We start from the raw sequence: 14,608 nt of genomic DNA, 5'->3' as shown, positions 1-14,608 counted from the left end.
ACCCCGCCCCCTTCTTCCGCCACCCACAAATTCACTGTCTTCTCCTGCCTCTGAGGCAACAGTAACCATATAGAAAGAGGTTTTATAGTGGTGGAGGGAATAGAAGTTACTATCCAGTTTATTAGCTGTGTTAAGTTTTATGATTAAAATATAGTTTTATCATAATTTTTGCTATTTTTTAAAAATTAATTTTGTTTTACAAACAGTAAAGGCATGACGGATACTGATACTGAGATGTGTAAATGCTGCATGAAATCTTACTTGGTAGATGTAGAAAAGACAAAACAGTTTCTGAGAAACTTTTGCAATGTGTGAAAACTTGTTTCAGCCAAGCACCCCACCCTTACCCCTCTGCTTTCTCTTTGTCTGTCTCTTCTTCTTTTTATTGCTCTCTCTTTCTGTCTGTCCAGCTCGCTCTCTCTCTCTCTCTCTCTCTCTCTCTCTCTTCTCTTCCTCTTTCTCTCTCTAAATATATATAAATGTAAATATATATATATATACACAGACATGTATATTACAGTTTTCAAAAGATACAATAGCAGATACAGTACAGGGCCGATGTTGCAGAGAAAATTTTAGGAAAAAAACCCACTCAGCACAGAGATTTAAGCAGTTAATTCAAACAAAACACACATACAAAAAAAAGCCAGACGTGTATTCAATGCATTCATGTAGTCTGCTGCTCTATCTCATTGATTTTTCTCAAGGCTGTTTTTTGAGAGACAGTGACTGATGTTTTTTCACACTTTTTTTCATCTGTTGCTACATATTTGCATCCTTTTGCACACGTGTGGTTTTGCGTGTCTCTTTGTTTGTTCTCTGCATGTGTGTGACCCCTCCATGATATATGATCGACCCCCAGACCACGCTCAGAGTTCATACAGAGTGAGCGCTGATGGGTCGTTCCTTGTGACGCTGGCGAGTGGGATGGAGCTGTCACTCAGCACAGAGCCCCTCCTCCCCGGAGGCATCGGCGGAGGAGTCAGTCCCACAGCCAGCCGCTGTAACATCAGCCTGCCAGGAGACCATGCCCCGAGTCTGATAGAGTGGAGGCAGAGGAAGGAGCAGAGCAAGACTAACTACAGCACTTATGAACGCAGGCTGAGGGTAAAACACTAAATACCAACATATTCTTCAGTTAAACCAGATAATATAGAAAATCCAGTCCTGCAAATGGAGTACTACACGAATGCAGAGTGCATTAGCAAGAAAATGCCCAATACACAATGGAACCAGTAAAGCTCCCAACACCAACTAGATATCATAGAAACCTGCGTGAATAGGTCAAATTACATCACTGTAACCACATCTTAGAAGCATGCTGTGTTGAGCCAAAGTTGTGCAATCTGACCTTTAAACACTCCATTAACAGTGACAAAGAAATGTCACTTCTAAGTGCAGTGTACCCACATCTTTTCAGTGGATCTTAACATTTGTTGTGAGTTTGAACAGTGCCACGGCCTGTTTTGACACAGCATGTTAAGAAGTTTTGAGTTATTGATGACGTCACCGTTGGCTGTACTTTCCACAAATCACACGCCAACTGCAACACCTCTTCTCTCTTCCCTCTACACAAGGTCTACCACACAAACAGTATATTTCATAAGAATAGTGCATTTTATCTGATGTCTACTAATTAATTAGCAATCCCCAGGACTCGGTTCATCACTTGTTCACCAGGCACTTTATTGTTTTTATGCAGACCTGGTTTGCTCTAAATGTCACAATTAATTTATCTAAACTAATGAAATCTCTTTTAGTCTCAGACATGCCTCTTCATTTCTATTTGCATGTCTGTGGCCTTATTTCGAATTTATGGTGATTAGAAAGCAGCTTTAGTTTGTTCTGCTCCCACTCACTGACATTTTACTGTTTTTCTTTCCAGGCACATAACAGGAACCTGCTGTCCATAGACTTTGATCAGAGCACCAGAGTAGGGAAGATCTATGATGACCACAGGAAGTTCACCCTCCATATCCAGTATGACCTGCTGGGCCGGCCTGTGGTGTGGTCTCCCAGTAGCAAATACACTGAAGTAAATATCAGCTATTCTGGAGGAGGTCTGTTGTCGGCTATTCACCGTGGAGAGTGGTCTGAACGGCTGGAGTATGAGAATGACAGGGTGGTTTCCAGAGCCTGGGTCAACGGCAAGATCTGGAGCTACACATACGCAGACAGAGTAAGAGCTGCACTCATAGAAAACAGGTTCAGGTGGAATGTGATAGACAGGTTCTGTCTGTATCATGCTAAGATTTGTTTGATGGTTTCACTTGTTCTTTTTGTTGCTGCTGTTAGAAGAAATCTAACACATCTGCTCTTCTTTGTCTGCTGCTTCACATGTTATTGCATTTATATGAAACCAAAACTAACAGTAAAAAGTAAAAAAAGTACTTTTGTTGTGGGAAATACAAGTAACAAAGTGAAAGCACATTACAATAATTCACAGTGCTGTACTGCCAACTATTTTTTAAAAATATTTTTACTTTCTCTGAGGCATCCATTGGTTTCCATTCATTTTACAGAACTATGAAAATCACTTTGCAGAGTTAAGTTCAAGGTTTTTTTTTTTTGGTTTTTTTAAGTTCAGTTATTGTACAGACTTTTTGAATCAATCTGCACTTATAGCTGCATAACTAATAACACAGCTTCGAGCACAGTAAAAGCTGTTCATTCTGATGGATTACATAACTCAAAAAAGGCTCTGCAGCTAGATTTTCGGTGGTGAAAAGAAACCAGCAGTTTCCTGAAAGTGGGTTTCACAGTAAACACTTATCGTGCTCTTAATGGTGAGATATAATAGACAGTAATGTACAGTCCATGTGATTTTTAGTCAATGGGCTTAAACACACCAAGACAGCTACATTCATTTAAGTGTGTGACAAAGCTGAAAGCCACCAGAGGTTATAATTTCCGTACTTGAAATTAATTGAAATATTTAATGAAATTATATTCAGCCTGAAATATATTTAGTATCAGGTTTTGGTCTAAGAGAGAGTGTAAATGAGCTTATATTACAGAACCATCCAGAAATGAATTATACCTGCATGTATTATTAATAAATTAATATTATACCTTACAGTTAAATTTTTGCACAACATTATTTTGCTTCAGTTCAGACTGTTCCAGTCGCCACAGGACTGCAGGTACAGGTTTTTAAAGCTTTCTGAGAAAAATTAAAATGTGAAAACCAAGGTTGCATCTGCTAACCTATTTTGGTGATAAAATGTTTTCACCAGATGGCACTGAAATACAAAAATACACCAGACAGACAAGGGGGAAGCTCATCAAACAACAGAGCTGCAGTATTCTAATGTCTGTGTTCTTTCAGTCCATTATGCTGCTCCTGCATAGCCAGCGGCGCTACGTATTTGAATACGACCAAACGGACCGTCTGGTTGCCGTGACGATGCCCAGCATGGTGAAACACACCCTGCAGTCTCTCCTGTCCATCGGTTACTATCGGAACATTTACACCCCTCCTGACAGCCAAGCCTCCTTCATGCAGGACTACACCCTCGATGGGCGGCTGATGAGGACTCAGTACTTGGGAACAGGGCGTAGTGTCATCTACAGGTATGACACAGATCACAGAAATATTACTGGCTGTCGGTTTTATCAGTTCATTTAGGGAGGCAATGCAGTTTGGAAGGGGTGACATTGCGGTCAGCAGTGGTTTGATTCTGATGAAGCCTGGAGGCATTATTACGCATCTTGGCACGACAGTCAGGCATATAAAAACATAACACTGATTGGCTTGATGAAGGTGCTTTAATTAAAGGCTAATCTCAAAAATTTAAAAGCCCTATTAGGACCAAGTCTAGCTGACACCAAAACATGCCACACACACACATCTGTCCTTACAAATTACACTGATTGGACTAATGGGGGAGACTGATTAAAGGTCAAATTTTTTATCATCATACTATGTCAGACACCACTGATCTGATTTTGATGAAAGCTGGAGGACTGATTTGGGCACTGTTCTGGCATTTAACATTTTTAATACTCATTGGCTTGATGGGGACACTATAATAAATGGCCCCATTTTCAAGATGTGAAAGGCCATAACTGCCACAGCAGCCAGTCTGATTTTGATGAAATATTGAAGGATGTTGCAACTTGTTCCTTAATGGCCCCAGGCATCTTTGTATTATTCATGAGGTAAAGCATGTTTAGTTATACTGAAGTTCAAATGTATATTTTATTGTATGTGTTACCATTTTATTAAACACTTCTGACACAGCTAACAGCTAACTAATTTATCATGTCTTCCACAAGTTGCTCTATTTTTTATAAGAATTAATTTTAATTTTTTTGTATCTGTTTTTCAAGGTATACACCAGCAGCGCGGCTCTCTGAGGTGGTTTATGACTCTACTCTGGTGACCTTCACTTATGACGAGGCCTCTGGCACCGTCAAGACCATTCATCTCACCCATAATGGCTTCATAAGCTCCATACGATACAGACAGACAGGTACATATACACATGCATTTACACCATATACATTAAAGGGACCAACAGCCACAAATTTAAAATACTGACTATGTGCAATGAGTTATTTAAATGGATCATGGATTTCTTTTGTGATAAAACTATGTCTGGCTTTTGAGGCAGCCTTAGTGCTATGATCATTTACACTGAGACTGACACAGCCACAGTTAGAAGTGTGAATCAGGCCGAGCATGCTCAACTGGAAGACACTGTGGTCTACCACAGCATTGAATACTAGACCACCCCCTGGGCTCTGAGCCTTGCTATCTCTTCCCCACCTCCGCAACCAGGCTGCCTGATCAAAGTAAATAAGTGAATGTATAAATATAAGCTAATATGTGGTTGGCTGTGTGTGGGTACTACATTTGTGTTGCATGCCTGCACTCCTGTATTCATGTTTGTACACATGCATGTCTATGTGGGACAGGAAGTCAGTTATAACCCTAATTATCCGTCAACTGTTCCAGGTCTGCTTCAGAAAGACGTTGCAGTTCATATATTTCAGTATTACCCAGCGCAGGCACAGCCATCAGTGGACCCCTTTAGCTGTTATGTTAGGATACTGCCATTGTTAATGCAGTTCACCAATTCCCTCAAGTTACAGAATCTTTCCAGGGTGGTTGAGAGCACTCTCATCTCTGCTGCTGGTTCACTTCACATGGCTTTGTGATTGGCTCGCCATGATCAGGTGTCACTAATCTGTGAGGCACAGCTGTGTGTGTGTGTGTGCGCGCGCGTGTGTGTGTTTATCGGTTTGCCCTCACGGTGAATAGACTCTCACCTTCCTTTAACTGATCTCATTTCAGCAGAACAAACGGAGCCTTGGAGAGAGGAGAGATAGTGGTAATTGTCCCTTGAGAGGAGACAAGGAAAAGTAAGGGACCAAAAAAAAAAAAGGGACGACAGGGATATAGTGAGGGAGAAAAGGAACAGAAAAAGGAGAGGGAAAGATGACAGCTTGGCGAAGTGACAGCCAGAGAAGCGAGACGAACAGACTGCGAGTTCCCTAGGGCTGTAGGAAAGCCTCCACCTCTCTCTCGCTGCCTCTGCCATTTTCCCATTAGCGCAGGTTTAGAATCAACATTCCACAGAAAATAAAAATAGAAGATGTAATGCTGATCCAGCTCTCTAGTCTCCAAAGCTAGACACTTTCTCATTTTAACTGCAATCAGAGTCATCTCAAATAGCATCATAATGGTGTTTCATTAGCAGGCCTTTTTTTCCAAATGGAGGATAAGCTTTAGTAGCTAGCAGCAGAGGTGATGAATGGTGTTGTTAACGTTGATGTTCTGACATTAAGGAGCACATTGGCCCATCATGGCTATTGTCTTTAGATTTCATTATCTCTCCATATTAAAGGTCACTACTGGAAATGCCATAGAGGTGTGGGGATAGTTAAGATTGAATGGATTGCGCTGTGTGTGTCTGTGTTAATGATGTTGAATTAGTCCTTGATTTGAATTAATTAGGCAGGCTTGTATGGGCAGCGAGATGGCCAACTGTGAGTGCTGTGTGTTGAGTGCTGTGTGTGTGTGTGTGTGTGTGTGTTTGTGTGTGTGTGTGTGTGTGTGTGTGTGTGTGTGTGTGTGTGTGAGTGCTGTGGTGCTGTGTGTGTGTGCGCGCGTGAGTGCCGTGTGTGCACGCGCGCGCATTATGCGTAAAGTCCACACATGCTAATGTTCATAATCCAAATTTCAATACCGCTGAATTTTACACTCTGATCTCTCTACATAGGTCCTTTGACAAGCCGGCAGATCTTCCGCTTCAGTGAGGAAGGTTTGGTTAACGCCAGGTTCGACTACAGCTACAACAACTTCAGAGTGACAAGCATGCAGGCAGTAATCAATGAGACACCTCTGCCTATAGATCTGTACCGTTATGTCGACGTATCCGGACGAGTGGAGCAGTTTGGAAAGTTTAGCGTAATTTTCTATGACCTCAACCAGGTAGGCAAAGTGCTCACAGTTAAAATATTGAACTGCATGAATTGTAATGCCTCTTGTAGTCTACCTTTTAATCTTTGTGGCTTTGATGTTCTCACCACTCTCACCAATCTTGTTTCCAGCTGCAACAGGCAGCAGTTCTTCTTTGGTCTGATGAACCCACTATACACTAAGACTACTGTCCAACAGCAGACAAACAAAGTTAGCAACCAGAAGCATTTTATGCATTTATCAGTTAAAGAGTCAAATATTTGACCGTATAGACCGTAACAGAGCGAAAATGAATATAGAAAATTAGATATGTTGGGTGGCCAAAAACAGGACTCCAAATGAAATGTTGCTTCATGTCTGCTGGATGTGTAAGCAACTTTATAAGGTGTTGGTTTTAGTGCCAGGCTTGTTTTGCTGCTCTCAAGTGACCAAAAAGAAATCAATAAATACCGCCTAAAAACATCCAGCTGTAATGCAACATGAAGCACTTCAGCCTGATTTTATTTAGGTGTGTGTGTGTGTGTGTGTGTGTGTTCGAGTGCAGAGATGTCTAACCAATTTTGTCTGTGATCATCTAGGTGATCACCACCCATCTGATGAAGCACACCAAGGTATTTAACTCCTACGGCCAGGTGGTAGAGGTCCAGTATGAGATCCTTAAATCCATCGCCTACTGGATGACCATCCAGTATGACTCTGCAGGGCGCACCACCACCTGTGATATCAGGGTGGGCGTGGACAGCAACGTCACCCGCTACACTTACGAGTACGACGCAGACAGCCAACTGCAGAGTGCCTCGGTCAATGAGCGGCCTCAGTGGCGCTACAGCTACGACCTCAACGGGAACATCAACCTGCTCAGCCACGGGACCAGCGCTAGGTGAGTTAGCACCAACTAGCTTTACGTTTTACAGCAGGTAACATGTCAAAACATGCGTGTCAGTTAGACTACCACTTTGGTTCAATAGCTCATTAACTGTTGGATGGACTTTGTTTTAGTTTAGTGCTAACAAGCAAATGTTATCCTGCTAACACGCTGCGCTACAATTGTGATTGGATAAACTTCATACATGCTAACCGTTTGCGTGTTGGCATTATCATTGGAAGTATTTTGGACTCATTGATATATTAATGTTATACATAGTTTGTTATACAAGTACACAGTCGTGACACACACCCGTGTGGTCTCATTGCAGGCTGACGCCGCTGCGTTACGACCAAAGAGACCGCATCACACACCTCGGTGAGTTACAATACAGCGTAGATGACGATGGCTTTCTCCGCCAGCGAGCGAATGACCTCTTCGACTACAACTCCAACGGGCTGCTGACCCGCGTCTTCAACCGAGTGACCGAGCACACTGTGGTGTACCGCTATGACGGGCTGGGTCGACGTGTGGCCACCAAGAGCAGCCAGGGCGAGCAGCTGCAGTTCTTTTATGCCGACCTGTCACACCCCACCAGGGTCAGCCACTTGTACAACCACAGCAGCAATTTGATCACATCGCTGTACTACGACCTCCAGGGCCATCTCATTGCCATGGAGCTGAGCAGCGGAGAGGAGTACTACGTCGCCTGCGACAGCGTGGGGAGTCCGAGGGCGGTTTTCTCTAGCAAGGGGCGATTGGTCAAAGAGATCCTCTACACCCCCTATGGAGAGGTCTATCAGGACACCAACCCTGACTTCCAGCTTGTCATCGGCTTCCACGGAGGCTTGTATGACCCTTTGACACGGCTGGTACATTTGGGCAGGCGGGATTATGACACACTAGCAGGCCGATGGACTTCACCGAACCATGAACTGTGGGGCGAGCTGGGCAAGGAACCGAAGCCGTTTAACTTGTATGCCTTCAAAAACAACTGCCCAGTTGGGAGGGTGGAGGAGGTGACACAGTTTACTACAGGTGAGCTTCTCACACACACACACACACACACACACACACAGTCACTCACTGTCCAACTCCAACACCGAATCACTGACTGACGCACACAAGCTGCCACACTGCAGCTCTCACACAGATACAGGCTGATATTTCTCTCAGCGGCACCTACTCCCACACAAACACACCTACACAAGAGACATCTGCCATAAAGAGCGAGTGAACGGGGCCCACAGTTAACCACAGGTGAGCTGTGTTACAGAGAGAAAAGATGTGACAGACAGAAAATACTGGCAACAGAAAGGACAGCCATGCCTGTGATCATCTTGTTTTTTAACACAGGCTGTTATGTTTTGTTCCCTCTGTCTGTCAAGAACATACTGTTTCCCCGAGAGACAAAATAGAAACTCAAGCAAGGGAAAGAGATGGAATAGGAGAGTAGGAGGATGAATATAGGATGTTGCCGGGGGCGTATGTCCTTCTGGTTAATGGAACATTCATTTGGCCTGTCACGTTTTCCTGCAGCAGTATTGTTTATTACAGAAGGAATCTGTTTGTGAAAGAAACACCAGCCCGACCATCTCAGCTGCGTATTATACTCAAATATTGTGTGATTTCCTGTACAAGGTGCTGTTTCTCTGGCCTTATGACTTTTTGTTTGCTTCACAGTATACACATTATATTCTAACTTTTCTCCCTCTGTGCAATTTTCTCTCTGTCTGTACATGTGTGTGTGTCTTTTTCCAGACATCGGTAGCTGGCTGCAGCTATTTGGTTTCCAGCTTCATAATGTTGTCCCAGGCTTCCCAAAGCCTGAGGTGAGCAGAATGGAACAAACATACGAACTGATGAAGACTCAGACCAAGACCCAGGACTGGGACTCCAGCAAGGTGAGTTTTTCACCACTAAAAACCCCAGTCAGCTGCAGGAGCAAGACTCTTTCCTAGCTCTAACCTTGTGTCCATGTTTTTATAGTTCAGTTTTCTCATGCCACATATATGTTTGTTACTTTTATCTGTCTCTTTTCTCTTTCAGTAGAACAGTTAAATACTTTTGATGAGTCATTTTAATCTCGGCCGTGTTCACATGTTGTAACTGACTAAGCCCACTCAACATATCTTACCCCGCGTGATCATTGAATTTATGGGTTGTGGTACCCAGTAGTGTCAGAATAGGAGGTGTGTTATTAGTCATTAGTCATTTAGCTAGCTGGTTAAATGTGGTGGTGCATAAAAAGCGCTGTTACAAATACCAAAGCAGTCGTTACTCTGTTGCTGCAACAGAGAAAACTTGTATATAGCACCTTTAATGCGATTAACTGTGTCCCTGTTGTGTAAAAGACTCCTCTACCAAATAAAACAAAAACTTGAAATTTTGCTTTTTTTTTTTAACTACAGTTTGCTTGGACTTAATTTGGACAGTGTTTTTTAAATCAAAAAGACACTATAAAAAATATGTTTTTATTACTTCCGAATAAACAATTTTCACAGCAGCCATTTCAAGTCATAGCAGGAAATTCACTGGTGATTTTTTTTATGAATTCAAATGAATTGTAAATTTGTTCCATTTATTGTTGAAGGTTGTGTTTCTGTGACGCTGCCTCACTGACAGAAGGTCACTACAGCGCTCCAGTGGAACAGAGCCGTCTTTTAAAATGTTATTAGTAAAACCTGTAGTTTTCATGTCATGACTAAGTCTAAATGTCTGCTGTAAAAATGCATCTATCATAGATGAGACTTTTACTTTACCTCTCAAAGTCCATTTAAACCTCTGTAATACCTTTTGTTAACCACTTTGTATTTGTGTGTTTTCTCAGGTGGTTTTGGGGATCCAGTGTGAGCTGCGGAGACAGCTGAGGAGCTTCATTTCACTGGACAGGTTACCTCTGGTCTCGGAGCCTGTAGGCTCCACCTGCCACAGGCCGACACGCCCCCCTCCCTTTGGTTCCAGACCCTCTCTTCTCGGCCCCAGCATCCGATTTGCAGTCGCCCATGGCCGAGTCAGCGCTGAAGTCATCGGCGTAGCCAGCGAGGACAGCCGTCGCGTGGCGGCCATTTTGAATGGCGCCGTCCACCTGAGTGGGCTGAGCTTCACTGTGCACGGCTGCGACACCCACCACTTCCTCCAGTCCCGGCCAATCGAAGAAGACCTCGCCCTGGGGCTGGGAGTTGGGGGACGTGTCCTAGAGAGCGGTGTGAACGTGAGCGTGTCTCAGATGAGCGCCACGGTGAACGGCAGGACTCGACGATTCGCCGATATCACTCTCCAGCAGGGGGCGCTGTGTCTGTGCGTGCGGTACGGCGGGAACGAGGAGGAGGAGAGGGCACGGGTGAGGGAGGAGGCAAGGAAGAGAGCGGTAGAGGGGGCATGGGAGAAGGAGAGGAAAAGGGTGGATTTAGGGGACGTAGGGAGCAGGGCATGGAGCGAGGCAGAGAAGCAGCAGCTGCTGTCCGGAGGACGGGTTCAGGGTTACGACGGCTACTACTCCCTGCCTATAGAGCAGCAGCCGGAGCTGTCCGACTGCCCCTCCAACATCCACTTTATGACACTGAGCGAGGTGGGGGGCAGGTAACAGAGACACACGAGCAGCCCCCCACCCCACCAAAGACTGCCTGTTTCTACTCTACTCTGATTTGTTCTACTGTTTCTATACTGTATCAAAAAAAGAAGAAGATGACGACAAAGAAGAACAAGAAGAGAGATTGGGGGAAAAAATGATTTCCAAATGCCTTTAATTGTGACAAAATGATGGTATTTTATTATTATCGTCCAGTTTCTCCAATTTCTAACAGTGGCACAAGCAGTGTGGTTTGGCTGTGGCTTTGCTTTTTGTATCCCAACTGGCCTGGGACTGACCGACCAACCGACCGACCGACTGACTGACTGACTTACTGACTGACTGACTGTCTGTCTGTCATTTGCTGTTTCAACACTGTTCATCATTTTGAAACTGTTCAAACTCACTGAACTGTAGAGATGAAGACTTTAGGATTTGCCAGTGAATAATCCTCTTCATGACTCAAATCAAGAGCTCTCCGGTTGCCATTTGAGTTCCTACATGGTTTACCTCGGAAATACTATCGTTTACATATTGTGTAAGAGAGGCCTTGTCGACTCTGACACTCCCCTTTAGAGAAGGAAACCTCATGGGGTTTTCCACCTCTGGTGTGCTCCAACAGTAGTTTGTATGAGTGTGTATACTAAAATCAAGAATGTACATAGCCAGTGCTTTCACACTGAAAAAAAGTGCTCAACTGGAAATTCTGTTGTTCATAAGTAAGTGTCAGTATTGTTAATCAATAGAAAAACAGTTACATTTTTGCAAAGAATTATACATGGCTATAGTAAATATTCTCGCTGAAAATTCTGACTTTATTGGGTTACAATGCTGATTAAAGTTATTATGTGTGAATTACCAGATTGCTCCCTGGGATTTCATAGGCATTGTTCCTTATTATATTTGTGTCTCTGTGTCTGCTCTCTCTCTTTCTCTCTCTCTCTCTCTCTCTCTCTCTCTCTCTCTCTCTCTGAGGCATCTCCTCTGTCTCTGTGCCTTCACTCTACACATTTGTTGTGTGCTCTTTGTTCTTGTTTCTGGAAGTTTGTAACTTTCAAATCTTGTGCTGTCATTATCACCCATCATTATGGCTCAAACTGAGATATGCATGAGAAACCTGCGTCTGTCAAAAGAAGAAGAAGAAGAGAGAGAGAGAGAGAGAGAGAGAAAAAAAAGCACAGAGGAAGGGAAAAAGAAATGTGACAGCTGAGGCTCAGCGAGTGGGTGGTGAGTGCAGAAGGGGCAGGACCTGGAGTTGGCTGTGCTGTTCTCTACAGCTTGTCTCCTCTCATTAGGAAATGCCAATCAGACTACATGTGAACCACTTCCAAGCCTCTCCCCACCAAAAAAGTTAAAAAAGAAAGTAAAGAAGTTTGTTTGTTTGTCATTTTCTTTTTTTCTTTTTTTAATCTAGCTACCACTAATCCACCTCCCCGTCCGTCTGCCTATCCCCCGCTCGCCTCCCTCCCACCGTCACTCCACCATCTGCCCACCATTAATTGTTTGTGTTTCTCTCCTGGGCTGCGGATGACAGAGCCACACAATGCATATGTTCTGACTGCGAGCAGGTGATATACGTTCCTGAGTAGCACTCTGCTGATCAGCTGCGATGCACCTTCCCTTCTAAACCATATGCTCCGCTAGATACTGTCCAACCTCATCTCGGCGGTGAAAAGATGGAGTGTCCGGTTGCTAGGAGACGGCTGCACTGAAGAATTGTATGGGCTGAATGGATGCTCAATGTCTCTCTCTCTTTCTCTTTCTCTATCCGTCATTTTTTTCATGAGGAGCCAGTGATGTCAATCAGATGAATGACAGACCCCCCACCCCACCCACCTCCCCCTCCCACTCCAGCAGTCAGCACTCTCTCCATGGAAATCAGTACTTCAATATGTCAAATTGAATTTTTGTTCCACATTATGTCAGACGGAGGCTCGGGTGTGTATGGCGGTGTATGCATGACCTCATTTAAAAGAGTTTATTTCAACCAATATCATTTATTCTCTTTGCCATTCACACAACTGAATTGCATTAAGAAAACAGAGCACAATATTTGTTGTCAACTTGCGTATGCAGTAATGGATATTAATGTTGGAGAAGTTGAATATTTTACATCACATCCCTGAAAGTTATGAGCCCCTCTCTTTGCCGCATATGCAGAAGGAAAAAGAGACTGGATGGATACTGAGATCTGAGTCTAAATGACTTGCATTTAACAAACAGGAGCTGCTTAATTGCAAAAAAAATGACAGTTACTTCACACAGCCAGCAAAGTGCAGCAGTAGGCATCATGCAAAGACAGTATTTGTGTTTATAATTGGGTCAACAGTGAGATAAGGGTTTGCGCCTAACCGAAAGCTTTCCGCACCTCCTTCTTGATCCTTTTTTTCTGTCCCTGAGCAGCATGTGGCGGCTGCTGCAGATGGAGGTATGCGTTTGGGCTGCTGTGTGTCGGCGACAGGCTATTACTGGGCGTCTGTGCCTCTGTGTGTGTTTGTGCCCGTCTCTGAGCGGTGACAGGGTAGAGCAGAGGCATGGCAATTCCTTGATCAGGCTTCTGGAAAGCTGCTATCAAGTTCCTGATTTGCCGGAAATGTCGTTTCTGCACACCAGGAGTGGTCTGTAACACAAGAAGAAGAAGAAAAAAAAAAAAAAAAGGCAGAAGAGAATTCAGCATCTCCATCATCTCCATCTCAACATCAAACCCCCACGGGGGAAATGAGGAGGACGGGACAGGGCCGGCTTGAAATGAGCTCTCACAGATTCACCTTTTACAGAAGACATCAGATGCGCTAAAAGTACAGACAGAAACACTGTGCAAAGGGTCGGGAATCATGGCAATTATTTTTAATGTATATCTGACCACTGATCCACAGTTAAAGACAACAGGACACACATCAGTAAATGAGATGATGCAAAAGAAGCGGATCTAAGATTGCTGTAAACACTATTGCAGACCCAGATGGATAATATGCTCAAGGGGTTTAAAAGCTAAATTCAGAAAATTCAGAATGCAGTTGCCTCTGAAAGCATTCACTCCCCTGGGCTTATTTTTTATATTTTGTTAGTCAACAAAAAGCATTTATTTTAGGATTTATGTGTGACATCTTAGATGCTTAAAGTATCCCATTATCTCTACAGCTTTACCTGTGACTGAATCAAACTGAAATAACTCAAAGATCATTTTTAGAAAGATCTGTGGTGTAAACAAAAATAAAATATAATGTCTAGAATTCATCTTTTGTTGCAACAAAGATTTTATGTCTTATCTGTCGGTTTTCGTTTGGTTTTAATGAAATGCAACTTTATCAAGGATCTTTCAGGGCGTTTTTGGTTATTTCTAATTGAAAACACATACATTTTCCACTTTGCCTAAAGCTGTCAGTTTAATATTTAATCTCTCTAAACTACAAAGTTTTAAAGCTTTCAGAGTATTCTAATTTTATCAAGTTAGTACTTTTTAAAAAAGCATTATGTGTTTTCATTCTCTTCTTTCAATCATGCTGTATGAAATGGTGAAAATTTTGTTAGAATGCATTTTAAAGTGACTTAATCAAACGCAGAGAGCACTTCCCACAGCAAAGCACTTTGGATGTTTCTGTCTCCGGCCACAAGTGTTACCTCTGTTCTCAAGAATATTTCATTAAAGTGATTGATATTGCACATGAATAATGTAAACTGTTATTGAGCTTGTAGTGAAATTCCTGTAATTCAAGTCTCTCTCTCCCCCCCCCCCCCCCCCCCC

General features: G+C 43.3%; 2 protein-coding genes across 3 annotated transcripts in view; one reads left to right on the top strand and one right to left on the bottom strand.

The window, feature by feature from the left end:
- Nucleotides 1-12,023, top strand: part of tenm1 (teneurin transmembrane protein 1) — a 165,828-nt gene extending 153,805 nt beyond the window's left edge. For both annotated transcript variants that reach the window (XM_023395930.2, XM_087170991.1), the window contains 9 exons: nt 863-1,107; nt 1,886-2,179; nt 3,329-3,573; nt 4,333-4,475; nt 6,228-6,439; nt 7,006-7,307; nt 7,624-8,330; nt 9,054-9,196; nt 10,123-12,023. In XM_023395930.2, coding sequence (XP_023251698.1) covers nt 863-1,107; nt 1,886-2,179; nt 3,329-3,573; nt 4,333-4,475; nt 6,228-6,439; nt 7,006-7,307; nt 7,624-8,330; nt 9,054-9,196; nt 10,123-10,878 — 3,047 coding nt within the window. In that variant the 3' untranslated portion in view covers nt 10,879-12,023. The remainder of the gene's footprint in view (nt 1-862; nt 1,108-1,885; nt 2,180-3,328; nt 3,574-4,332; nt 4,476-6,227; nt 6,440-7,005; nt 7,308-7,623; nt 8,331-9,053; nt 9,197-10,122) is intronic.
- Nucleotides 12,024-12,840: 817 nt separating this feature from the next.
- The window catches only part of sh2d1ab (SH2 domain containing 1A duplicate b), a 5,526-nt gene continuing 3,758 nt past the window's right edge, over nt 12,841-14,608 (bottom strand). Inside the window, exon 3 of the mRNA XM_087170992.1 lies at nt 12,841-13,483. Coding sequence (XP_087027118.1) covers nt 13,211-13,483 — 273 coding nt within the window. The 3' untranslated portion in view covers nt 12,841-13,210. The remainder of the gene's footprint in view (nt 13,484-14,608) is intronic.

Source organism: Seriola lalandi, unplaced genomic scaffold, assembly GCF_002814215.2.
Source record: "Seriola lalandi dorsalis isolate HSWRI2012SDOR001 ecotype SW California unplaced genomic scaffold, Sedor1 jcf7180002054971, whole genome shotgun sequence".
In the NCBI taxonomy this organism is placed as follows: domain Eukaryota; kingdom Metazoa; phylum Chordata; class Actinopteri; order Carangiformes; family Carangidae; genus Seriola; species Seriola lalandi.
Note: the sequence above shows the minus strand (reverse complement) of the source record. Positions and strands in the feature narration are given on the sequence as shown.